The 27,105-nt window shown below is 43.5% G+C and overlaps 2 protein-coding genes across 4 annotated transcripts in view; one reads left to right on the plus strand and one right to left on the minus strand.

The window, feature by feature from the left end:
* Nucleotides 1-20,474, plus strand: part of Hibch (3-hydroxyisobutyryl-CoA hydrolase) — a 44,355-nt gene extending 23,881 nt beyond the window's left edge. Inside the window, exons 8-14 of the mRNA XM_005373307.2 lie at nt 2,732-2,877; nt 6,381-6,467; nt 8,961-9,019; nt 9,642-9,723; nt 10,908-11,027; nt 13,491-13,524; nt 16,592-20,474. Of these exons, the coding sequence (XP_005373364.1) occupies nt 2,732-2,877; nt 6,381-6,467; nt 8,961-9,019; nt 9,642-9,723; nt 10,908-11,027; nt 13,491-13,524; nt 16,592-16,707 (644 nt within the window). The 3' untranslated portion in view covers nt 16,708-20,474. The remainder of the gene's footprint in view (nt 1-2,731; nt 2,878-6,380; nt 6,468-8,960; nt 9,020-9,641; nt 9,724-10,907; nt 11,028-13,490; nt 13,525-16,591) is intronic.
* Nucleotides 20,475-21,196: 722 nt separating this feature from the next.
* Nucleotides 21,197-27,105, minus strand: part of LOC102003714 (chromosome unknown open reading frame, human C2orf88) — a 50,016-nt gene continuing 44,107 nt past the window's right edge. For all 3 annotated transcript variants that reach the window (XM_005373309.2, XM_005373308.2, XM_005373311.2), the window contains one exon: nt 21,197-21,692. In XM_005373309.2, the coding sequence (XP_005373366.1) occupies nt 21,272-21,556 (285 nt within the window). In that variant the 5' untranslated portion in view covers nt 21,557-21,692 and the 3' untranslated portion in view covers nt 21,197-21,271. The remainder of the gene's footprint in view (nt 21,693-27,105) is intronic.

Consider the following 27,105-nt stretch of genomic DNA (forward strand, 5'->3'; position numbering starts at 1 on the left):
TGTCTATGGCATATCCTGTTTACATTCATTGAGGTTATTAGGTTCCTGTACATGGCATAGCTTTATTCTACTTATTTCCCCTTCCGCTCCCCTCCCCCTTGCCCTTGGTCTCTTGAACCCCTTCCCATTTGCAAGGTGGGCATCCCCTTGTCTTCTTCAATCTGGCTGTCCATCCTCTATTAATCTCTTTGTTTGTACTTCGCCTCACTCAAACGAGAGATGCCATGTGGTGTTGAAACTGTGCCTCTGGTTTACTTCACTCAGCCTGTTTTCCGGATGCATCCCTTTTCCTACAAATGTCCCAAATTGCTCCTTCTTCATAGCGGAGTAGTATTCTAGCATATATAGATACCACATTTTCCTTATCCAGTCATCTGTTGATGAGTATACAGACTGCTTCCATGATTCTGCTATTACTGAAATGTGTTACTGTGAACACTGGTATGCATGTATCACTGTAGTATGATGTCTTAAGCTCTTTGAGGGAGATACCTAAAAGGGGAATATGAGTCATGTGCAATCTCTAGGGGCTGGGGATTTAGCTCAGCAGCACAGCACCTGCCTGGCAAGCACAACGTCGTGAGTTCAATTCCTGGTACCGGAAAAAAAAAAAAAATCAGTGTGCAATCTCTAATTCCAATCCTTTGAGAAATCTCCATACTGATTTCCATAATAGTTATACTAATTTGCATTCCCACCAACAATGTGGGAGGATTCATTTCTACCCTCACAGTCCATTCTAGAGAGTACTGGTCTAGAGAGAGCGCGTTTGGGCATGGACTGATGCGGGCATACAGAATTAAATAGAAGGAGTAGATTTGGAGTGTTTGGGCCGTAACCCTTGCTGGTGCGGTGAATTGAGGGTAAGTCCGAGATGCTCAGCTTGTGCTCCTGCATGGACAAAGCTGCCAGGGAAGGAGCTGTGCAGTTGGAGGGATGAATCAATAATTGTGGTTTTGCCGTGTTCTTTGGGAGATGCTCCTTATCCGGTGGTTGTGTCTAGAAGGCAGATCTAAAGTTGGGGATTCAAGGGAAAAGCTGTAACTGGATTTGGGAGTCTGACAGGCACTAGGGCTGCCACAGCAAAATACTCTGGACTGAGTGGCTTAACCAACAGACACTTACTTTTCACAGCTCTGAAGGCTGAAACCCCCAGGTCAGTGTGTCAGCAGGGCTGGTCCCCCGGAGGCCTGTCCCATGTCCACTTTCTCGCTGTGTCCTCACATGGCCTTTCTCTGTGTGCATGCATCCCTGATGTCTCTTCATACAGGGACACTGGCGGCCTTGCATTTGGGCCCCTCCCGTGTAGCCTCACTTAGCCTTAATCACCTGTCTCCAAATACAGTCTCATTGTAGGTGAGGGCCTCAGCATACGGATTTTGGAATGATACCATTCAGTCCGTAACAGCGAGTAATCACACAGAGATACTACTGACAGCCATGGGAGCTGAGGGAAATGTGTGCAGGGGGAAAGGGGAGTTAGTCTAAGAGCAAGCCCAGGCTCTGCAGTGCTCAGAGGCCAAGCGAATGAGATGGAGCTGCGAGGGAGACCGGAAGGAAGCAGTGGTGGCAAAGGCTGGTGGTGGGTGGGTGGGAGAGTCACCAGAGAGACTCTGAGGTGGGAGGGAGGAGAACGTTGGGCAGGGAAGACCAGAGCGGCTGGAGTTCGGTGAGTGGCTAGTAGGAGACGTCATTCAAGGGCTGGTGAAGGGCCTGGAAGACTTGGGTAAAGGTGATGGTTGTAATCCGAAAGAAGCAGGCAGCTGTGGAAGGAGCTGAGGAGAATTAGTCCGGCGTAGTGACCATGGGGGCTAAAGGAACAGCACCAGTGAGGGTGTTGGGTAGGTCGTTGTTCCTTTTGTGGGTAGGTGACATGGAACAGGGGGAGGTCAGGAGGTTGGCTTCAGACCTAGCTGTTTGATCTACTGAGAGCATTCGTATTCCTTTGAACCTAGGAACTTTTTGTCAAGCAGAACTGGAAATAATTTGAAGGCATATGTTTTTATCACGACTTAATTAAATCAGACACCCTTAGAATAGCTATGTGGATTATAAAACAGGGTCACAATTGTCAAGGGTGCTGTAAAAAACAAAAAATTATACACTGGCACTTGGCAATTATACACTCATATGTATGCTATTTTCAGTTGCTGCCAGTAGGGGAAGAATTTTGAAAATACTAATGGTTAAGAAAAGAGTAAGTACAAATCATTGAATAGAACTAGTGGTCCGATCTTTAATTTCCTAAAACAATAGATGATTAAGCTTGAGAGATAGTTTAAATGGTATGAATGAATGTTTCCATAATTACCCTTAGATTACGTAGGATCTATGTTTTGCTATGTTTGTAATTTGGAAAGAAAATATTTTGTCAATTTTTATCTATGTCAGAGATTCCTAAGGTAAATTAGTGGCAAGAAAATTTAGCTAGCATCACTGACTAATACATAAGTATAAAAAATATATTTAAAAATATATATTATATATATATAACACATTGGGCCATCATTTTGCTGACTTCCGTAGAAATGACACATGAAGATTGTGAAAAGTTAAGTTAGCACAATTACAGCAAGTTTTTTTGTGACATTGATTGCATTGTACTTAGCTTAGTAACAATGATAAGATACATGAAACCCTACAGAGATGTGGTCATGTGACCCATTGTGAAGCGGTCAGAGTCATCTTTTCTTTGAGTTGTTGTTACAGCCTTCTGTGTGTTTAATTACAGGACTATTCCCTGATGTGGGTGGAGGTTATTTCTTGCCAAGACTTCAAGGAAGACTGGGCTACTTCCTTGGACTGACAGGATTCAGACTAAAAGGAAGAGATGTACACAGAGCAGGAATTGCTACGCACTTCGTAGATTCTGGAAAGGTAACTGTGTGTGGAGGCAGTGGGAGTGGTCAAGATCACAAGTTTTTGGTAGACACAGTGCGAACCCTGACCTGTTGCATATGTCGAGTTGTGTGACCTGGGGAATAGTGCATAAGCTTCCGGATTCTCAGTTTCCTCAAGTAAAATAGAGGTAATGATAACTGGTTTCGGGCCGTTTTACCTCCTACCTTCAATGAATATTTGTAATGAATAGAGTCTATTAAAAAAAGTAATACCTGCCTTAACAAATTCTAATATATAAAATTGAAATTAATATGTAAAAAGATTGCCTTTTTGTAAACACATTTTTAAAAGAGTCTCTTGGTTGTGAGTTTCGTTGTGGGTAATTTATAATAACTGCATTTGTAAAAGATGGTCATAGGACTTTTCTAAACCATATCTGCTACAAGGATACATGTTACTTATCTTTATCTTTTTTTGTTGTTGCTTTTTGAGATGGGGTGTTACTATGCAGTTCAGACTGGCCTTGAACTGAGGGCAGTCCTCCTGCTTCAGCCTCTCAGATGCTGGGGATATAGGCATGCACCACCATACCCACCATGCCGAGCTCACTTGCTTGCTCACTTGCTTGTCTGTCTCCCCCTCCCCCTCTCCCCCCTTCCCTCCCCCTTTCCCTCCCTCTCCTTTACAGTATGGCCAGTTTTCTTAGTAAAGCATAGCACAGTGGCAGAGTTTACAAATAGCTTGAAGGTCCAGTGATATAGTTCAATGGCACAGTTCCTGCCTGGCAAGTCCAAGGTCCTGAGTTTGTAAGTAAGTAAGTAAGTAAGTAAATAAATGATTCTAGCTTGAATTTAGCCTCTCAGTTTTCCCAGCTGCAAGATGAGGATCACAATATTATCATAATAGTGGAAATTCCTTGTGTTATATATAACACAAGGAATTTTGAGATGGTTTTTCTCCCCAGGATTTTCAGCAGGAGACCTAGGGTTGATTCTGCTTTGGCTGGCACAGCTTACTGTGACTAACTTGGCTCTTCGCTCCTGAGCCACATGGGCAGGCGGATACACCAGCTGACCAGTCTGCGCTGGGTGGTGTGCTCCGTTCTTAGTGCTGTCCCCTCCCCAGGAAGCACGTGATCTTCAAAGGGTAGCTCATCTTGAGAGGAGGCTGTTTCAGGCAAAGGGAAGAGCCGTTACAAAAATTAAATAGAAAAATTATGCTACATGCTCAGTCCAGTAACTTTCATACAGTAATGTGCAGATTTTTACTTAATATTCTTAAATTTAGGACATAGTGTGTTATGCTTTTTTTTTTAAAGAAGCGACCAGATTTTTCTTTGAATCACTTACATTACACAGGATGGACTACTGTATCCATGTGTCTGCTCCTAACATGCTTCTCTTTGGGTCACTGGACCTTTGGACTATTATAAAAATCCCTAAGGATTGTTAACAAATTATAATTCTTTAATCTCATGAATCCTCTCTGGCCTACCAACCATCAAAGTAAAACAGATGGATAACATAAAGATGTATTGATAAGCTGCTAATAGAATTCTCTTCGAAGGTTATAAAATAGCTGTGAAAGTTTATGTCAGTTAACCTTGGTCTTGTTCCTCACACTGTTACGGATGCTGAAAATTATATGAAGTGTGGGAGACTGAAGGTTGTTCCTGTCAGTGTCACCAGTTGAAGTTTCAGGTCTGTCTCATGTTGTGGGCATCCTCAGACACACGGAGTAGGCAGCTGTCTCCTCCTTGCCTTGTGCTGAACCGGGAGGCCAGCGTGACTCTCCACTGTCCATCAGGCAGGGCCACCCGTGATCACAGTGGAATTTAGATAAGGGGAGGAGAAAGTATCTACAGCAGACAAACCGCCCTTCACAGGGCCTCTAGCAGACATAAAAATGAGTAGTACGCATTGAGGATGGATTAGAGGTGGGCCCAGAGGGTAAATCACTGTTACAGTTTGTGCCTAGATGTCCCCCAAAGCTCCCTGCACTTTTAGAGGGGCTTTTTCAGAGGTAGCTGCGTGTAGAGTGTGTGATTGGTTCATGGTTTAATGCCGGGATGAAGGCCGGGTGAATGACTGCTGGATCAGTCCACTGACTGGATTGGCGCCGCCCTAACCCCAGCAGTCTGGATAAGGTAAAAGGGGAAGAAAGGCTTGTTTGCCCCTTTCGCTCCTGTTTTTGGTATCTTCTGCTTCAGTGGACGGTTGTCCCTCTGCCATGTGCCACCCTGCCTTAGAGCCAACCAATTATGGACTGAAACCTCCACAAACTGTGAGCTAAATAAACCTTCCCTCCTTTAACCTTGGGTGTTGGGTATTTTGTCTCAGCAATGAGAGAAAAGTAACTAAGACAACCACCATCTGTCTCATCTGGCAGAGTACAGTGTGATAAGTGTAGGAACAGGATCTGTGCAAAGATAGTCCTCAGCGCTGAAAGGAGGAAGAGCTTCCTGTAAGAAAGGACTAAATCTTTTTTCTCAAGGGTGCAGTTTGGCTGGCATTAAGGCGCGTGTTGTCAGGAAAAGGCACTCCAGGCTGAATAGATGCACCACGGGGACAGGGAGCCAGCAGGACGTCCCCTTGGCTGTAGGACGGACCATGGGGTTCAGGTGGAGGGGGTCGGGCTGTTAGTACACAGCTATATGGGGACTACAGTGGCCTCTAGCTATGTGTGGCGAGCTTACTTAAAATTAACGTGCACTGGTGATGGTACCTCGGTTCACGAACTTAGTTCGTTCCGTGGTTTTGGAAAAGATGGCGGTGGTCCTGTTTGTCATCTGCTGTAGAGTTTGCAAACAGAAACAAAGTTTTGCCAAATTGTTGGGAGCAGCTGGAGCTGGAAGCTGTTCATATGTGTGAGTGCGGGACAGAGCCAGAGCGCCTCAAGCAGTCACGCTACTCAGTCTTGAGAAAAGCATCCTGCCTGGACAGTTCAGTCATTGCTTGCTAGCAACCTTGCGTCTCATGACACTAACTTTGCAAAGGTGTAAGTAAACGCCCCTACTGTTGTGGTTCAGTCCTCTTGCCCACCCGGTAAAGAGGCCTCCACCTGACCTCAGCTCTGTCTCTTGTCTATCTTTTCCTCATTCCTGCCACCGGTCCTCCCCGGGGTACATCGAGAGACCAGCGAGGCCCTACACCGAATGCTTTTGTTTGTGAAAAAACCAAAATTGTTCACAAACAAAAGTGTCATGCACCAAGTTAGCACTGTAAATCAATATTTATGAATCAGACCTTTCCTTGCGACATAGGGTCAGTATCTTTTATCTGAGATGGTTGGGGCCAGAAGTGTTCTGGACGTGGATGCGGGGTGCTCCTTAGTTCCCTCCGTCACTGTCCGTTCTAACTGAGGCAGCACTGGCCATGCAGGCCAGGGTGTGCCCTGTACTCGGCACATTTCTCTCGGGGCTCAGCTGGAGAGACAGCATCAGCATTCTGAGACAAGGATTCTAGAAAAGAATAAGATTATTCGGTAGCTTTCTGTGTTTCTGTGGAGTTTCTAATGTTTTCCTTTCTCCCTCTCTTTAGTTGCCCATGTTAGAGGAAGATTTGTTAGCCTTGAAGTCTCCTTCCAAAGAAAACATTGCTGAAGTCCTGGGAACCTACCACGCAGAGGTAATCCCGCCGTGTTCTGCCTCAGGGTTTTACGCCTGGGGAAGGAGTGAGCTGTTGGCAAATAGCAGCGACAAGACAAAATAACCCTATTGGGCTCCAGCGCAGGGGCTGTGCTTGGGCCTTGCCAAGGCTGTCACCGTGCAGCATGGCATCTCTGTTGCAGGGTGCAGTGCTGGCACTAGCTGTAGAGCTGCTGAGTGAAAGGTGTCCGTATCTGTAATAGTAAAATACAGAGCACGTTTCATTCCTTACTTACGTTATCTAGCTGAAATTTTCCTATAAAAGCCAAGACTCTAAAAACACTGCACAAAATCTAGTTGCATATCGTGATGATGAATTCATGCTTCTTCCTGAAACACCACTAAAATTTAATAGGGGAATAAAACAAGGCATAAATCCACCAAGTCAAACAGAATAGAGGAGGAGACAGTGGCAGACGTGAAATGTCAGTATTTTGGAAGCTAGAGAGGAGAAGCAGAAGGTTGAGGGTAGCTCACAGCCCCGAGATGCCAAAATCGTTCCTCAGGGAGGGCAGTGGGCAAGAAGCGCACGGCTCCTGCTCTAGACCTTTCGGAAGGAGCCAGGCGTCTCTGAAGACAGGCGTGCAGGGCTGGGGAGTGAGTCAGCGACGGAGATGGAGTGTTGGCCTAGCACGGACAAGCCCCGACTCTGATCCCCAGCACTGCCAAGAAAAAGGAGAAAGACTGGGAAGTGGGTTAGGGCAGAAAAATAGGATTTCTTACAAGTTTTTATAAGCAGCAGTTAGAGTTTCAAAAGTCCTCATCCTATCCAACCAAGAGTGGCCATCTTCTCCTAGCCTAGCAGCAGAGCAGAAACTGACTTCCCAAGCGGACAGGTCAGGGCAGGTTGGTGAGGTGCTACAGTGGAGAGAGGGCGTGTGCACCCAAAGGGACGACCTGCAGCCCTTGGACACTTGGCTTGCAGAGCCCGTGGGCCACCTGATGCCCAGGTCAAAACAAGGGAAGAATAAGAAAGAAACCCCGTAGATGCTGACAGTCCTAGTGCCGTAATTACACGTCGGTACTTGAGTGACGGTCTTAGACGCGCCGTGTATTGATAGTCCTACGCGCTGATGTTACACAGAAGCCTTCCTATCCTTCACAGAAAGACAAGTGTTGCTGGGGCAAAACAAATAAGGCGAGAAATGATAGCAGACAGTGCAAGGAGAAGAGGAAACTGAAAAGAAAGCACCTCCACAAACTTGTAACTGTTCTCTGCAGAGAGAGAAGATCCATCACCTAAGGAACAACATGTTATAATGAGAAGAACAGGAAATTTAAGATACGGCAGCAAACATGGGAAAACCCCACAACAGATGGATTAAAATTGACAATTGAAGAGAGACGCTTAAGAGAAGGGGAAAAAAAGATAATAAGATGCAGTGTGGAGGTCCAATCCAGAAATTAAATTCTTTCCTCGGTTCCAGTCACAAACTGAATGGGATGAGAACCGAGTCAAATTCAGTGGTTAGGTTCAGTGTTGAACCTAACAATGGGGAAATTAGATTCGGTTCTCATCCACTTTGGTTTTCGACTAGAAAAATGAAAAGAATTGAGTTCATGAACCAAGTGTACCTAACTGTTAAGAATTCACTACAGAGAAGATGAGGTAAAGGAATATTTAGAGAAATAGCACAAAAAATTACCCAGAATTGAAGAACTGCAGTGCGTGGCCGGGGCCTCTTGAACCCTCAGTGCGATGAGCAGGAAGTAGACGGAGGGGGCTCCGTCCGGGGCTGTCCGCGCACTGACCTTACCCCTGTTGTGGTGCTTGGGGCTGAAGTGGCTTCCCAAAGAGTTCTGCTCCATGTGTAAGACGTGGTCAAGGGAGGTCATTTTGGACTTATTTTTCTCAGTGATTTGGATGAGAATCTTGACCGCATTTTGATCAAATTGACTTAAAACTAAGAAAAATAAATTAGGGAAATGAATAGGGCTTGGGTGTGATCCAGCCCCAACCGTAGCTGCCGTGTGCAGTCCTTACTTCCCGAATTACCTCGGTGACCGGGACGTGGTCACAGGAAGCGCCTGGAGTGGGACAGTGCGCAGAGCTGTGCCGTGTGCCGGATGATTAAGGGGAAAGAGATGAAGTAGAAGCACAAACACGAGGGGCCGGACAGCGAGGGCTGTGACCCGGTTGCCAGGCGCCGTCCCTGGCTGCAGCTCGGAGCTGCCGGATACCGGGAGGGTGATGGGAACTTCTAGGCTGGGTGGGAATTTGGCAGGGTGAGCTCTCAGAGCCCCTGCAAGCTCATAGCGGCATAAATAAAAATACAAGAACACGTTTTGCCTTTGGTGCTTAAGAGCTGGAGTACTACGTACTGTCTCAATCTTGAGCATATGGTGATGGTTATTTATGACACCGTTAGATGTAATTTGAGTGAAAGTGAAAATCTATCACAAAGTATATCATTAAATGTGACATTTTATGAGTTTTAAAAAGATTTGAGTTACTTTATTTCTTTTCAAACAGTCCAAGATCGATCAAGACAAACCTTTTATACTTGAGGAACATATGGACAAAATAAACAGGTACTTTAAAGGAGATCTCAATTATATCTGTTCCTTTGGAAAGACTATATTAAGTTGAATTTACTGAAATTATACTTACGTTGTGCTCGGTTATGCATCAAATTCTGAGTTCAGGTAGCGTAGTGCTTTTATTTTCACTTAACTTTAAAATAAGCTATACTTGGCAACCTTCCGTACTAATTCTTTTAATGCAAAATGTCTCTTTTTTTAAAGTGGGAAGAGGGGCTAGAAAGTAATGATTAAATTATTTAAAGGTGAATGTCTGCAGTGACTTAAACTGACAGCAGCCTAAGGAAAGAAGAGGAAGAAAGTATTAGAAAGTGATACCTCCTTCTCTTCATTTTAGAAGCATGTTTTCGCATAGTTGAGATATTTATTTATATATTAGCACCATCCATGTAAGAAAGAGAAAGAAAAGATTTAGGACTTATTTTTCACTAATTATAGACTACAAACATCCTTACCCAGGGAAGTATGTTCTATTTCATTACTCTGTAAAATAAATTGGAAACTTCTTCCTTATTGAAATGGGGCTGGGGTAACCTGTGTGCAGACCCGTTCACATTTTAGAAATAGGAAGTTAGTTGCACATTGGTGAAATCAAGTGTTTGCTGCTTTGTAGGTGCTTTTCAGCCAATACTGTGGAGGAGATTATTGAAAACTTACAGCAAGATGGTTCACCGTTTGCCTTGGAACAGTTGCAGGTAATGATGGATGCATGGCTCGTCTCCCCAGAGTGTGCTGAGGTCTTAAGGCTGGGAAGCCTCTGAGGAGTCCCGGTGCTCTGTAGTGAGCTCCCAAAGTATTTCCACAGCTCTAGTGAATGAACGTGGCTCCAAAATATTAGTATCTGCCAGGAAGAACATGATGAGTGGTCAGAAAACTCAGCCTTCCTTGACGGAGCTCAGTTACAGGGTCCCTTCAATTATGTGAGCTACAGGCGCACCAAAAACCTAAGTAACTCTGAGGTTAACACGAGTGGTTAGTGGCTTGTTCAAAGGTGTGTCAATGGATTTTTGATGACAATTTGAGCATGTCTCTCTGCAGACTTGTGGGTCTCCTCACCCCCGTAGTGGAATTGCCGGATGGTGTGGTAATCCTGCTTTTCATTTTCCAGGGGGTCACTGTAGTGTCTCTGCTGTAGCTGCTCTTTGTTCCCCCAAGAGCATGAGGGTCCCAGTCTCTTCAGATCGGCATCACACCTGTTGTTTTGTGTTTTCTTGATAGGAGCTGTCCTAATGGTGACAAGGGAATAGCTCAGTATAGTTTTGACCTGCATTTTCCTAATAATTATTGATTTTGATCATCTTTTAATGTATTTGTTAGCTATTTGTGTATCTTCTTTGGAGAAATACCAATTCAAGTCTTCTCCCCATTTCCAAATTGGATTTTCAGGGGAACTTTTGCTGCTAAGTTGTACGGAGTGCTTTTTAGTACTGGGGATTGAGGCCAGGGCTCGAATGTGCCCGGCAGGTACTGCTGAGCCCTGACCGCAGCCCAGCTCTCAGTTGTGAATGTTCCTTCTTTCCTGATGAGACTGTGCAGATCTACTCCTTCACTGCCTTACCTTAGATGAAGATGAAGTTCCTCTGGGGTATTAGTGGCTTATGGTGTGTATACTTAAGTGCTTAGCTCATTGGGATGATCGTTTATGCTAGGCAGACTCCAAATGTAGATGTATAAATTTGTAGGTACAGAATTTATTTGTAACAGACTAGAAAAAATTTTTTTTGGTGCTTTGTCAGGATTAGGCTACAATCTCTTTCATGAGATTTTGGCATATCATGGAAATTCTAAGGGCTATATTTTAATGACTTACATAGAAATTCAGTTAGTTTATTATAAATAATGGAGCTGTTGAGCTATAACTAGTATTTTTCCCCCAAAGGTGATTAATAAAATGTCTCCAACATCCTTAAAGATCACACTAAGGCAACTCACCGAGGGGGCTTCAAAGAGCTTGCAGGAAGTATTCACCATGGAATATCGGCTGAGTCAGATGTGTGTGGTAAGGATTCTGATTAAAAAGTATTGTCACTTTGTACTTAGGAAAATAATGTATGTTCATTGTAGACCATGTAAAAGACAGAATGTAAATGAAAACAAACATGCCAGTTAACTTTAGGTGTGCTGAAATACTCCTACCCAGATTGCTGTTAAACCTTCAGGAAATAGCAATTACATTTGCATGTACGCCTAAGAAGGTCTCTAACCTCATGTGGAATTCAGAATAGAAAGTAACCATTCTTCAAGCGTGGTTTCTGTGACCTGGGGCAAGAAGCATAAACACTCTAGATCCAAATTCCTGTATTGGTAAAGTCAGAACTATGACTTAAAAACAGGCAGAGATGTATAATGCACAAGGGGAAGTTATTAGTCTGTCCATGTCTTGTATAACATTGGAAGTACCATCATAGTATAATTAGCAATCACAGGAATGCATTCATGTCGTGAAGAATTCCAGCGGCTTGGTTTCTTTTGTTTCCATTTTAAATTTTTAAAGGCAGAATCATTTCTTATGTTCAGAGAACCCTGAAGAAGTTATATTATTTAGATTCATCAACACTTGGTCAAAAGGGAGTATTTGGCCTAATAACCAGAAAGCAGACATCCCTAAATGACTTCCGTGTCTTGAAATAGTTATTGAGATATTGAAGGTAGCTCATCTAATTGGCAATACAACTCTCGTCCTCCTTGGAGGACATCAGTGGCAGCTGCAGTGGAGTAAATGCTTGTTATGTGCAGGTATGCGCCCAGCATCTTACCTACATTTCTCCCATGAAACCAGACTCTGTCTCTGGAAGGCTGGGACAGTCATCCCCTTTGACAGATGCAAAAAGTGTAGCAGAGAGGAGTAGCCCGCAGCTGCTGAATGGCAGAAACAAGGTGCTTGGAACCAGATGTTCTTTGGCTGGTGTCCACCTTCGTGGTACTCCCAGTGCTCCTCCCTCCCTCCACAGCTGCGGTAGCTCGGAGCCAGGCATCGTCCGAGGTGTTAGGGTCGGGGCGCCGAACATAGGCACAGTCCTTTGTTGTATGCAGCTTAGTTTACTGAGATGATAAGAACAGCTAACCAAAATATGGTAACTGGAACTTATGTAAGTGCTCAAAGACACACACACACACAGGCTTGGTTATGGAAGAGGACGACACAGGGACAGGATGGAGTGCGGGAAGCAAAGGAAAACCCAGCTGAAATAAGTAGACTGGGGGGACATCACTGAGATGTCGCCTCATCGGGGACCTGAAGGTGAGAAATAGAATGCTGAGTGACCTCGTGGTTTTAAAGCAGGGGGTGATCGGGTTTTCATTCGGTTTTATCCCATTTGTCCTGAGAAGGTAATCATTGCTGTGTAAGAGAGGGTTGAAAGGGTTCAGGACTGGATAGAGGAACCAGAGGGATTGACTGCAGTGACCAGGTAGGAGACAGTGGTGGCCTAGGGCCACTGAGGGGGTGATGCTGGAGAGGAGGGGGGCAGGAAGGAGACTGGGAGGATGCCATGGGGCTGAGGGAGCAGATGCATCAGGAGTTGGAGCTCAGAGATGCGGGTTAAAGATTTAAGGCTGAAGGACCTTAACCCTTTAAAAACACCAGGGATTTTTTTTTTATTATCTCAACAAGGGTAGTTAGCATGCGTTACCAAGGTTTATTGTGGGTAAACAAAACCGACAAATCCCTTCCCTGGAACTGCTTACTTCATAGTGGAGAAATAAAATGCAAATAAGATAAATACATAAAATCTGTACTGTATCAGTATAAATGTTGAAGAGAAAAACGATGAAGCCAGGAAGGAGGACGCAGAGTGAAGCAATGGCATTGAAGGGTGGATGGGATTCCTTGGAGAAGAGCGGGCTGACTGCTGAGTGCAGACCCGAAAAAGCGGAAGTGGAGGAGCGTCCAGCAGGGGCGCTGTGAGGAGAAAGGGACAGGTTCTTCCGGTCGCCCTGTGGGGGGCCGGATGTGTGCGCCCAGAGCTCACCGAGGCTGGGCGCTGTGCCCGGGCAGGCGGCTCCCTGCAGGCGTTTCAGCGGTGAGGACGTGAGGATGTTTCTTTTTGTTTAACCGAGGAACGAGGTTAAGTCTTTAGCTGAGTGTAATGGTTGATTCTTCGTGTCAACTTGAGGAGGTTAGAAGTTAAGCGACTCAGCAGAGGGCCAGGGTCCTCACTTTGAGACACTGGGACTCACAGTAGGCCTCAAATGTGCTTCTCTGCCTTGTAAGATTTGTGGCCATGAATTTTAAATACAGCTGCTCACAGTTGTATGATTTTTCTACAGCAAGGTAAAGCTGCTCTGGCACAAGCAGAGGTCCGTGGTGGGGATTTTGCCGGGACGCTGTAGAGGAGGGGGAGAGGAGGGGAGGGGCTGGAGCGGACGGAACGGGACGGTGGGGGCGCGGGTCTCGGTGGAGGAGGGGCTCACCGGGAACACATGCCCAGAATCACCCTGTTTGATCTTGATCTGCTTGCAGGGTCATCATGACTTTCATGAAGGTGTTAGAGCTGGTAAGTGACAGAGTTGTGTTTCTTTATGGCTTACCAGGGAAGTAGGATTTGTGAGCATAAGTTGTTAAAGATGACAGGTTCTTGTTTTTTTTTTTTTTTTTTTTTTTTTTTTTTTTTGAGACAGCATCTCGATATGCAGTTGAGGCTGGCTTTGAGCTCACTTTGTAGCCCAGGCTGGCCTTGAACTCATGATGATCCTTCTGCCTCAGCCTGCCGAGTACTGGGATTACAGATGTGCGCCACAATGCCTGGCTAGATGACAGTTGTATTAGTGACAGCTAAACTTTAATAAAGATTGCAAAGTTGTGTGTCTTAAAATATAAGCAGCTACAGCCAGGTGCAGTGGCCCATGTCTGTAATCCTAGCTACTCAGGAGGTGGAGGCAAGAGGATCACAAGTTCGAGCCCATCTTAGGCAACTTAACAAGATCCCATCTCAAAATAACATTTTAAAAATGGCAGGGTATGCAGCTTAGTGGTAGAACCCAGGCCTTGCATGTGTAAGGCCCTGGGTTCAATTCCCAGCACCAAAAAATAAAATATAACCATCTGGAATGTAGAAGGAAGTCAGTCTTTGAAACTAATACTATTTTTAAAGCTCACCTAACTTGGCCCCTGCTCCCTCATTTACTTACAGGTCCAAAGCAGTCCTGCTCTTGCAGTCAAGTGACTGCCTCATGAGCTTGTGAATTGCTTCTGAGGCCTTTGAAAAGTTTGTATTTCCTTGTAAAAAGCCCTCAGGTCACCCTCCCTTCTTCCCCCTTTTGTACTGTGCTGGTTAAATGGAGCGGCAGGCGGACCCTGCCTCCTGCCTCCTTGCCTATGCCTGAACAGTTGAACTCTGCTGTGAAAAACACATGTGACATTATGCTGTCTATTTTGCTTATCCTCACCAAAGCTGGCATATTTTTAAAAAGCAGGTGAAGTCACTGACTTTTTTTTCCTAGCAAACTATTACTTTTTCTACGGTGGTGGGGATTGAATCCAGGACCTCACACAAGCTAGGCAAGTGCTCTGTCACAGAGAGCCTCAGCCCTGGGTAGACTTTGTGTGAATGAAAAGTTTGATCTCTGAATCTAAGCTTCGCTAAATACCAATCCCTGCTGTAGAATTCTCTTAATTTCTGTCACAATATGACACCAGAAACAAGCACTGGGTTCACACCCTTTTGGAGGATACAAGGGGTTGAGTCAGAGCAGATGGCTGTATGTTGTGTAGAAACCAATTAAAGCAATGTTTTCCACACCAGTTTCCTGCAGATTCTCGTTCCACTGGGATTAGAGCCTAGCCCCTGGTTGTAGGAGGGTGTGAGTGCTGTGGTACTTGGTTGTTACTGCAGCCTTCCTTCAAAAGAAAAGTTATTATACTTTGTTATTTTTACGAAAAAAGTTGAAATCAAGCAGAAAGTGCTTATGAACTACCTTTTTAATGAGAGAAAACATTTTCTCTCTATTCAGAAAGATTTATAACTTGTAAAACTAGTATTCTTGTTACAATTTAGTGACTATAAAATAAGTTAGCAAATTAGGGAAACAGTTGCTGAAAAATTCTTACTCTTAAAATCCAAAGCACGTTTTCTGGTAACGGAAGCAAGAAAGGATGGAAGCTCTTACAGAGCGGAGCAGCTCCTGCATGGAGCTTGGGGGTCTCAGGAGACCTCCCGGAGCTGCTGCACGGCCAGAATGCATGTCTGCTCTGGGCGAAAGTATCTGTTAGCTTGAAATCAAATAGCACCACATCTGATTTGTAGTCTGTTGTTGTCCCTCATTGGAACCTCAAGGAGGTAGACCGTATTGGCCAGAAGACTTAACGCAGAAGAAACGCTCATGGCAGGAGAGTCCCACGGTGACTGTCTGTGCTGCCCAGGGAATATCCAACTCAAATTGGTAGTGATCAGAACATCAGTGTTTAACATCACTGCTCGTCTCACCCAGAGCCCCACAGCACACAGCCACACCTGAGGAACCTCCAGCACTGATGCTGTTTACCTGTAGTCCCACCTACTGGAGAGGATGAGGCAGGGAGACCTTCTGAACCTACAAGTTTGAGATCAGCCTGAGCAATGTAGACCCCATCAAGAAATAAAAAGCACCCTCCAGTATCCACATTTAATTATGTATAAAGCTTTCTTCCCTTCACCTGCACGCAGGCTTAACTGTTTGGCCTTTTAACAGTTCAACTGGGTGTTTCCAGTTCTCAGTAATTTGTGTATTTGAATGTTCCCAGTCTTCACTGGACTTCTGCACACTCTAGCATGGTTGAGATTTGCTACCACCGCTGTACTTTTCAAAGATAATTGTGGATTCACACAGTTGTGTGAGAGAATATTGAGATCCGCCCAGTTTCCCCAATAGCATTTGTGTCACGGTAGTGTACCGTCCCAACCATGAAATCAGAGTACTCTTTTTAGTTTTGAAGAAGTGGTAATAGATTGCTTCATGCTCTCGGTCCTGTGGGGATATTATGTGGTACACTAAGTGATGACCACATTGAAATAGGAGAAGTAGAAGGTTTCAGGGTAACCTGACTGAGGTCTGATTTTTAAATTTGGAGCTCTCTGAACTCGAGGATTCGCAGAACAGCAGTCTCCACACTTAACAGAGGCTGAAGTCTCCCCTCCACCTTACATGCTTAGTTCTCCTCCCAAACCAAATGTGGAGGAGGTTGCAGAGCTGGACCCTGTTCCTTCCCTTTAAGCCACACAAACACTGGTGTCAGCTGTTTTGCAGCATGGAGATTTTATTTAAAGCTTTATCTGAAGCAGGAAAAAAGAATTAAACTGCTGGATTAATTCAGCAGGCTTCTCTAAAGCTGAAGGCATGAAGGTTAGAGAGGAGAAACACCTACTCTGGATAACCAAAGTATATTATCTGTTTAGATTCTCTGAGGATTGAATTTGGAAGAAAAATAGAACGTATACAAAATGTAAACTCTGCAAGAAAGATGTGCTATAGAAAAATACACCTGTACCAGACAGTTTCTGTTAGTTCAGTAATTAAAATCTGATAGTACCAGAAGAAATGTCCCAATATCTGCATCTTCTGACAGCTGTATCTTCTTTTTGACAGTTTTAATTGATAAAGACCAGAGTCCAAGGTGGAAACCGGCTAATCTAAAAGAAATGACTGATGAAGCGTTGGATAACTATTTTAAACCACTGGGAAGCAGTGATTTGATACTCTGAGGTGACTGTTCTTTCAAAGTACTGCACACATTTTGGAGCAAGGGTTGGCAAAGTATAACACATGGGCCAAACCTGGCCTGCTGTCTGTTTTTATCTAGCCTGCAAACTAGGATAGGTTTTCTATTTTTAAATGGTTGGGAAAGAAATCAAGATTAATACTTCATGACTTGTGAACATTGTAATAACTGAAATATCAGTGTCCATAAATTAATCTTTATGGAAACATAGCTGCACCATCTGCTTTTGTGTTATCAGTGACTGCTTTGAGTATTGGCAGCAGGATGCGTATCATCTACAAAGCCTGAAATCCTTACTGTCTGAGCCTCATCAGAAGAAATTTGCCAAACCCTACTTTAGAAGACAGGCCAGCGTGGTGGTGCACACCTGTAATCCCAGCACTCGAGAGGCTGAGGCAGGAGGATTGTTGAGAGTTCTAGGCCAGCCTGAACTACCTAGTGAGACCCTGTCTCAAAAAAAGGGAAAATCCAAATGTCTCTAGAGATTAAATAGCTACCTCTAATTGAAGTGGGAACCTTGTATTTAGCTTGCAGTAATGATTCAGATGTTAGTAAAACAAACCTAGGTATAGATTTAAAAAAAGATCTTAAATTTGGGGGGAGGATGCTATATAAGTGCTCACGGACATTTCTTCTTTGAGTGTATTTTAAGGAACAGTTATTTTAGCAGATGAGTTCCTTTTATGAACATGGGAACTCATGGGCAAAGACAAGATGTGTGTATGAGGTGGTCTCCCGCCCACTGCCTCCACCTCGCCGTCCCTGAGGTAACCAGAGCGCCTTCTCGTGTCGGGAAGAAAAGCATCATTCCCTGTTACTTGCGTATTTGCTGCTAGTGGGGCATTAACAAACTCCAGGCTCTAAGACACCCTCTGCTTTTTGTAATTTAAACTTTTATTTAAAAATAGTTTATGGGCCAGGGATATAGCTCAGTGGTACAGTGCCTCCCTGGCAAGGATGAGGTCCTGATTTGATTCCCAGTACCAAATAATAATAATAATAATAATAACAATGACAACAGTTTAAGATACCTTCAGTAATTGGTACTGCTGGCAGGTGTTTTGTAAGTTGTGCTGGAAACTGCAGGTTGTTCGGGCTAAGGATCTTAAAGTTCTAGGTGAGAATAACTTTTATGTCAAAGGTCAGCTCCTTGTTTATCTGTAAGATGTTATAATACCTCCATCCCAACCCTCAGAAACCGAGAACTTTGTGTAGGAATGAAAAGCCAGCAGGAATGAAAGGCCAGCAGAGGCCTGCATCCTCCTCAGGGACGCAGAGGTTGCGGCCCAGGAGGTACTGCTTACATTTTCTTCCAGAAAACTGAGCAACAAATTTGGAATGAAGATGCTATGAAATCAGACGTGTTTACATTTAGAATTTTAAAACTCTAAAATTAGACCTAAATAATTTTAAAAATTACACAAATGGATGTTGATTCACTTTACATTTACAGCAGTACAGAAAATGGTAAGTCTTTTATGTTAAAAATTTGAAATTATACAATGCTGAAAAGAATTTGCTTCAAGTAAATAACTCATAGCTAATTGCAACTGGAATTTATATTTACAAAAATGTTTTCACAAAAATATTTGGAAAAATATTCCACTCCATAGCAGTTATGGAAAGGGGATTTGCCGACAGAGGTTGAGTTTTGGACACAAAGATGTAGGTGACACTCCTGAAGTGTGCACATGGCTTATTTAGTCATTTAAAGGCAGGGGAGGGCATCTTGATGAAAGCATGTATTTGTTAGAACTTTGTTTCTAAATTACTGCTTTCTGACATTACTTACAATGTCTAACATTTGAGCCCTGAAGTTTGGTAATACAATAACATACTTCCACCTCGTCTCATGAAGTGGCAATAGTACTGAGGAGGATGCTAGTTCAGTGCTGATTTTTTATACTAAGGCAGTTTGACATAAGGTATTTCTTTGGGACTAAAATGATAATAATCATTCTTGTCTCCTTCAAAATTGTGCTACTAGCCAGAGGTGGTTTGCAAACCTGTAAGGCAACTAAAAGTGGAGGCTCATAGGGCCAGAGGCACGGACCTGAACGGTTGAAGCGTGGGAGGGGCCGCCGCTTGGGGCAGCAGAGGGGAGGCTCGCTGGTGGGGCTGTCGGGGTCTCCAGACGTGAGGAGAAGCTGTTTATCCCCCGCTTGGCTGTTCCCCAGCTCTACCTGAGCTGCTTGTGCCGGGAGACGCACCAATTTCCCTTCCCAGTGTCAGTGGCTCTTGCAAGAACCATGTTATTGCGCTTCTTTCACTCCTATTTTTCATGAAAGAAGGCTGATTATCAAAGGTGTTCTCACTGCCAGTGAGGCCAGATAGTACCCCCATAACTGTCACGTGCAGTGTTAGTTTTACTTACTCTTCTCCCATGAGCTTTACCCATTGACTCACCAATCATGCAAGCCTTGTGGTTCCTTGTTCAGGGCTGCTGCTTGGTGAAGGAACTCCTAGCGTTGTCAAGAGAGTGACAGAGATGAGACTCCTAGGTGTGGACCTGCCAGGCGTTCCTGTTCCACCTCTGGGACACGGGGGCCACAGGGCACACGTGCTCTAAACTCCTCCGATGGAACCAGAACCCCTTAATCGTATTTCTGTCAAATCTAAAACAATTTGTGACATGCTGCTTTATGGCTTCATGTTCTCCCTGGAGTATGTATTATTTTATATACTTAACTATCTTTTAAGTGGCAAATGACCTTGCAGCGAAATTGTGCTCATGTGAGATATAAAATGAGTGAAAAAATCTAGGCTTTTTGTCCAAGTCATTCAAATAAACACCTCACAGGCTGTAAATGTTTTGTGCTTCAGGAAACTTTCTGGCCTTAGCCTGATGACTGCAGATCCTCACCTGAGCAGGACGGGGTCTCCTGTTATACAGGTTTCAAATACAGCAGAGCAGTGTAAATTGCAGGGCAAGGCGAAATTAAAGCTGCAGGATCCGGTGTCCAAAAGCAACTGAACGGTGCCCCATGTCACTCACTTCACTGTGGGCTTCAAAGTATTGTAAGAGTAGAAATAGTTTTTCTGTTGCTTCCAAGGCCAGAAGCCTTTCTCTACCGTAAGATTTCAGTGACACTGGTGGATCATTATATCTTAATAAAAGGACCTAACACATATAGGCTTAGTTTCCAGTCAAGGTCAATGTGCAGCAAATCTTGAAAAGGATGACTAACTGGGGCTGGGGATTTAGCTCAGCAGCACAGCACCTGCCTGGCAAGCACAAGGTCATGAGTTCGATTCTCGGTACCAGAAAAAAAACAACAGAAAAAAAGGATGACTAACCTGGAGACTTAATCCTGTCTCATCTTCTCAATTATTTTCCTTCCCTCCTAAATTTTGTCTTTGATCTTCAAATACTTCATTTTTTTAAAAGTGTGCTATGACAGTTTTTAAAACTTTATGAGAATATAGTATATGGCAAAAAATGCCCTGTGGGCATTTGTACCCTAAAAGCAACACACAGATTCCCCTTGAAGCGGCGTCCTGCCTTGTGTGACACACCTGGAACCCTTGCCTGTGAAGTGAGTGGAGGCTGCCCCACGGGAAACAATCTGAGACAAGTGGCATCTCTGAGCCAGGGAAGTATCATTTCCAGCTCCCAGTAATACTAGCTTCTGCTTTCTACCTTGCAGGCTAGGCTTCTGCTACTTTTAAGATTTACTGAATTTCTTTTGTAAGAGGCTTTTAAGTTCATGGTTTCTGAATTGAATGCAATAAACAGTAATGTCAGAGCTCTATAAATTTTTCTTTTTAAGGTGGTTGTACAGTAAAACCTTGGTTTGCAAGAATTCATTCTGCTCCTAATCCAAAGCGCTTGTATATCAAAGCAGGGAGAATCAGTTGTGATCATGTGACAGTCCCCATAAGGTACTATTCATAGTGCAACACGTTATCAAATTAAAAGTCCTTAGAAATGTTTGCTCGTCTTTCAGAACACTCACAGACCAAAGTTACTCACAATCCAAGGTTTGACTATATACACAAAATCATCCATTAACAGGGTGGCTTATTAGGGCGCTGAGGTTCAAGTTGGACCCTCTTCTGGCATGGACCCCACCGGCTTTCTCACCCTGCAGAATCCTTGGTACAGATGGTTTTGGCAAACAAGACCCATTGCAGATTACGGTGATGTGAGTCCCTTTCTCTTGCCAGTTATCCTGTCTGGGAGTGTTTTTGATACACATTAACAGAAATTAACTTTCTGTTAATTTTTGGAACTTGTGGCTTTTTATTCCTCATTGCTTTCTTTGGTGATGCCATTACTGTGTGGGATGAAAGTGGTGTGACCTACCCCTGATTACTGGTGCTACAGGTTCCCATTCAGCCTTTCCATGACCAGAATCCACAAGCAAGCAGCTCCAAATGGCCGCTGACAAGAGCTGCTCGCAAAACACCTCACCCGAGGTATTCCTGCGCTAGTGACGTGATCACACACATTTTTACGCGCACTTACACAGTTTTGCTTTTGGCTCATGTATTTATACTAGCACCAAGTCTATCCACAGTTCAGCAAAGTGCCACATCCCGCAGGGTCACGGGCCCTCACTCTCAATGTAGGGGATGTCGCAGTACTTGATGTGGTTGCACGCCCACTGCTGCAAGGCGTCGTGCAGGATCTCCCGGGATAGGCGGTCTGCATACTCCGTGACTGCAGTGCTGACCCCTGGGGGTGCCTTCATGTCCCCTTGGGCTTTACGTGGAGAAGACAACCTACGTAGCCTCTCTTCTCGCATAAAGCTTTCTTCACTCCCACCTTGCCTCTCAGTCCCAAAGTTGGTAGGAAACGGGAACGTCTGCTTTGATTTCATGCAGCCCATGTTAGCAGGAGCGCTGAGCAGAGGAGAGCAGCAGCATCAGCGGGAAGCGATGCAGGTCCAGCCGCACGGTGCTGCTGGCGCGCCCTCTGCAGCAAGTCAGTGGCCAGCGTCCCCTTCGTTCTTCATCGGTGTGTGCCTGTCAAGAGAAGGGAGTTTGCACGTTGACATCACAGAATGAAGAAGAATGTAGCAGTCAGTGACACGGACGCACACTGTTCTCTTTACCACTTTGGTCACTTGGAGGAAACGTGAGAGAACACAATCAGCTTTGTCAGTGAGGAGAACCATGCAGTGAAAACAGCACTTTAAACAACAGGAAAACATTCTTTCAAGCTCTTAAGCTTTTGCTCTCTAGGTTTATCTGTACCAGGGAACAACAGCTCTTGGCCAAATCCCTGCTGCCTGTTTACATACACATGAGAACACAGTCATGGTCACTTTTTATCTATGGTCAAGAGTGGCTTTGATACTACAGTAGTAGAATGGGATAGCTGTGACAGACTGTGGCCTACAAACTCTATCTTCTGTGTGGCCCTTTATACAAAAGGTTTGCCGACCCTGCTCTGCACTGTCAAGAGAAACAGCAAATTTATTCCTACAGCAAAGCTGCCTGACGATGGGCACTGTCTCAGCTCTGCAGCCTGAGCCCATGACTTCCCTGTGTGTCACTTTGTGCTGTGAGGGATGATTAAGGGAACTGGGCCCAGCTAACATGCAAAGTACCACTTTATGAGTATCATAAATAAAAGGCTGTGAGGAGAACCCTCAGGATAGCCTGTGTTATCTAGGGTCTTCGGTTTTGCATAAGCAGCGTTTTCTTATTAGTACAAAGTAACTGGTGCCATATTTGCCCTCTCTCTCAAAACATTTAAACCTGGACAGAACGCATGGGAGCAGGTCTTTTCAGGCACCAGCAGCCCACTGTTGTGATCCCTGGGGGAATCAGGATGTTAAATCACACACAGTTGAGCATCCTGGGATTTTGGTTGGCATCTTCCAGCATTATCACAGATTGGGCCCAAGATGGGTGGAAAGTCTGTTAAGCACCACCAGAGGTTTGGGCTACTAAATAACTGGAATTTAGAAGACAGAATTCAAGAAAAAAGCCAGAGGAAGCGGACATAAATTTGCCTAAGGACTCACCAAAGGTAAGGACTAGGATGCTGACGTGCACAATAAGGACCACTAAGACCTAGCAAAAGACTTCCTGCTCTGCGACCAAGAACTGCAGACCTCAGAGAGCTCCCTTGCCCTCACTGCCACGTGAGAACACAGCAAGAAGGTGCTATCAACTAGAAGTGAGCCCTCAACAGACACTTGACTCTGCTGGTATCTTGACTACACTTCCAGCCTCTAGAACTATGAGAAATACATTTCTGTTGCTTATAACTTCCCAGTCTATGGCATTTTGTTATAGCAGCCTGAGCGAACACAGGCATGTACAGTGTATGTCACAACTATTCATTTCTGCTGTTACAGCACAAAGTACCCACAAACAATATATAAATAAGTGGCTACTTCATTTACAAAAACAGGCAGTTAACTAGTCAGAGGTCATGTTGGATTAGATTCAAATAGTCCCACTCTAAGACTAGAACTCTGTAAGATGAAGATGACATAATCTAGACTTTATACAAGGTATATTCAGTGTGTTTCACACAGTAAAACCATTACTAGTCATGCAGAGGAGGAGGAGAATGGACCACAATCAAGAAAAAAGATAGCCATTACAAATGGACCCAAAGTGACTTAGCATTTGATAAGTAACAGAACTTTAGTTAAATATATTCAAGGGCACCTGGGAAAATGATCATGAAGAATGAACAAATGGAAAAATCAAAATTTTAAGGCAGAGACTCAAGAACAAAATAGTTCATTCTAGCTGGGCATTATGGTTCATGTCTGTAATCCCAGCATTTAGTAGGCTGAGGCAGGAAGATCTCGAGTTCAAGGCCACCCTGAACTACATACAGAAACCCTATGTCAAAAAAACAACAATAATAAAAAGTTCATTCCGTGGGCTAACTGATATTCCAAAAGAAAGGATGAGTGAATTTTGAACATAAACCCATGTATTTATCTAATTTTAAAATCTGAGCAATTTAAAAAATTGAACAGAGCAACCACTAAAAGGATAATGCAGGCATGACTTGAAAACAATGAAGATTTGATACATTTAACTCAGAAGACAGGAAAGGAGAAATACAGGAAGAAAGAAAAATATGGGACAGTTAAGATGACCAACATTCATATAAAAATTGTTTTAAAATGGATTAAATATTCCAATGTAAAAAGCAGAGCTGATTAGTTTAAAAATAAGATTCAGGCAGGACAGCGACACATGCCTGTAATACCAGCACTCTGAGAAGCTGAGGCAGGAGGATTACCAAATTCAAACCCAGAATCAACAATTTACTGACTAAGCAGACCCTTTCTTCCAAAGGAGAAAAAAAAATTTGAAAGGTCTGGGAAAGCTCAGGGTTAAATGCCCAAGTTCAATCCCTAGTACCACAAAAATAAATCCAGAGTTCAGTTCTCAGAACCCAGATCACACCCATAGAGTAAATGGATTTGCCCAAGGAAATACAGGGGAGAAAACAGTTTTTCCAGCAAAGTGAGTGGAAATAACATCACATTAAAGGAAAGGCTAGACATACATTACAGCCTTCAAAAAATTAAAATGGTTCATAGACATAACACAAAAAGCTATAACACTGCTAAAAGGTAACACAGGAGAAAACCTATATATGACAATGGCTTTGATTTAAAAAAAAAAAAAAAAAAAAAACCTGTTCCTCATAATACATTGTCAAGAAAAAGCCAAACCAAGCCACAGACTGGAAGAAACTGTTATAAAAATACTTGATAAAGTATTGTTATCCAAAATATATAAAGAACTTTTAAAACTCGATATGGACTCATCAAGAAGATGCTAGAATGGTAAGCAGCAGTGGGTCAGCCTCTCTGTGATTCAGAATCCAGATACTGGGATATAACAATCTGGGGAGGAAAAAGAGGAGGGAGGTGGATCCTCAGGACCCAAGAAGGACCTGAAGAAAGAATTAGAGCCCACAGGGGAAATGAAGAGACAGACCTCAGTGCAGAAAAGGAGGTGGCGAGCTCTGCTTTCTCCCTCACTCCCAGCTTGTGTGAGAGAGGTGGCTTAAATCTAGAGACACAGTGAAGTTGGACCCTGGAGGCCTCCACAGAGAAACGCACCAGTGGAAAGGAGCAGTGGATGCTGTGAACTCTTAACAGTTGGTGTCTCCAGTCCAAGCATCCCCTGGAGAGGGAGATTGGCCCATGCCATTTTAGGGAGGGGGAGATGAACCCGGATTCAGAGCAGCCATGCATTGGCTTCCTCTCAGGGCTCCCAGTGACTGGGTAAAGCACCACTGGGGGAGACATCCAGGGTCATGGAGCCAAGGTCAGGCTGGAAAGAGGCACCCAGACTGTTCCAGGCTGAACAAGTCTGGTCCCAACAACCAGAGGCAAGGATCAGCCTGAAATTCTGTGGAGCTGAAAGCACCAAAGTCTTCATCCCACCCTATTTCTACTGGAGGTTTGCTGGGATTAGCTAGTACCCCACTCTAATTCTACTGCAGGCCTGCTGGGAACATCAGTAATGGATCTGGGCTCTGGGCTTTTACTCCTTTAGCTACCAGGGACAGTGAAAACATGTTCTGAACTGGAAACTAACACAAAACTGTAGACCCAGAAGATAACCATAAGCTTGAAATACAGATTTTTTTTTTATTTTTAGTTGTTTTTTCATGAGTGTGAACTTTAGTTTTTTTAGTTTTGTTTAGACCTTGTTTTTGTCTTTTCCTTCTTTCCCTCCTGCTTTCTTCACGAGTGTCCCAAAGCTCGAGTAATCTTCTTTTGTCCTTCAGCCTTGCTTCTAATGTGTTTTGCTTCTTTTCTCTATTTTTTTCCTCTAAACCCCTTTATACTTTCTCCCCTGAGGGTAAAATCATTCTGTTGAGGGGATACGTACTGTACATAGTTTTCTGATTTTAGATTTTGTTATATAACTATAAAATCTTGTATCCATGGTTTAAGATAGCAAATTAACAGTTACCACAGTTTGTCATTTACTAGACTATACATGATGCTGTTATTATTGATTGTACAACTTTAGCCAAAGTGACACAGTTGTGATCTGTTGTTCTTCCTTCTTTACCAATACTAAGATTGTCTGATTGATTTATTCATGATACCATAGGTCAGCACCAAAGAACTGGGTCCTAGGCCAAATAGGCAGCAACTTCTCATCCCTAATAAATTAAAAAGGCAAGATCTTAGGACAGACCCAAAAGACAAAAGCCTAGCTTTGAAAAGTAGTCATTTCCAAGGAGGTCTCCATACTAGCAACAATACTACCTACCATAAGTAATTTATAAGCACTGCACAGAAAACAAATTTCAGAAATAGAAAATGTAAAGACATGGAAGCAAGATGCAGCCCCAGACCTCTGATTTACCCAAGACAAATCCAGGGATCATTGAGGTGTAAGAAGTCAAAAGCCACCTAGCTAAACTTTATGAAATGGTAACAGGAAAAGAAAGCAATAAGGCCTTAGCAGAAAAAAATCAAATAATTTTAGGGTAACTAAGAGATGATGACCATAATGGAGGACACGGTTAGTGAATCAAGAGTAGATACAGATGAAAAAAAAAAAAAAAAATAGAAGAACTTAGAAAAGTGATGGAAACTATAAATGTCCAACATAGGAGAGAACTAAATTCCATAAACAGATTCACACAGATACCCAGGAAATTAAAAATTCTGCTGAAAGTATATGCAGTAGAATCAACCAATGTGAGGACAGAATATCATCTAGAAGACAGGTTTGAGGTTAGTGATCATCAAATGAAAGACATTAAAAATAGCAAGGGACCATGAAAAATCAATCTGGCAGCTGCTAGATGATGCATATAACAACATAAGACTGACAGGAATCAAAGAAAAAATTGATAGTATAAAGCACATAAAAAACCTGTTCACATAATAGCAGAAAACTTCCCAACCATGAAAAAAGAATTTGACATACAGAAAAGTGAGGCATATAGAACTCCAATTAGCCATGATCAGATTTTAAAAACTACACCAAGGCATATAATAGTCAAGATTCCAGAAATTCAACATAAGAACAGACTATTAAAAGCTATTAGAGAAAAGAAACTATTCATCTATAAAGAAAAGCCCATCAGCATTACAGCAGACTTTTCAGCTCATACCCTTAAGTCAAGGAGAGCTTGGAGTAAAGTGTTTTAAGCCCTAAATGAAAACAACCTGCAACCCAGATTGGTTCACACTGTAAAATTATCTTTTAAAGTCAATGGAGAAATAATATAGTGCCATGAGGAAGAACACCTGAAGCAATTCATGACCACCAAACAAGCACTCCAAAAAGTTTTGAAGGATATTCTAGAAAAAGACAAGACATCAATTCCATGAATCCCAACAGAATGAATCCACTTGGCAAGGCAAGCAAACAGAGGGGAAAGAAAAGGAACCAACAAGGATAAGTCAGTACATATCAGTTA

Source organism: Chinchilla lanigera, unplaced genomic scaffold (genome assembly GCF_000276665.1).
Source record: "Chinchilla lanigera isolate Chin_1 unplaced genomic scaffold, ChiLan1.0 scaffold00002, whole genome shotgun sequence".
NCBI classification, from domain to species: Eukaryota; Metazoa; Chordata; class Mammalia; order Rodentia; family Chinchillidae; genus Chinchilla; species Chinchilla lanigera.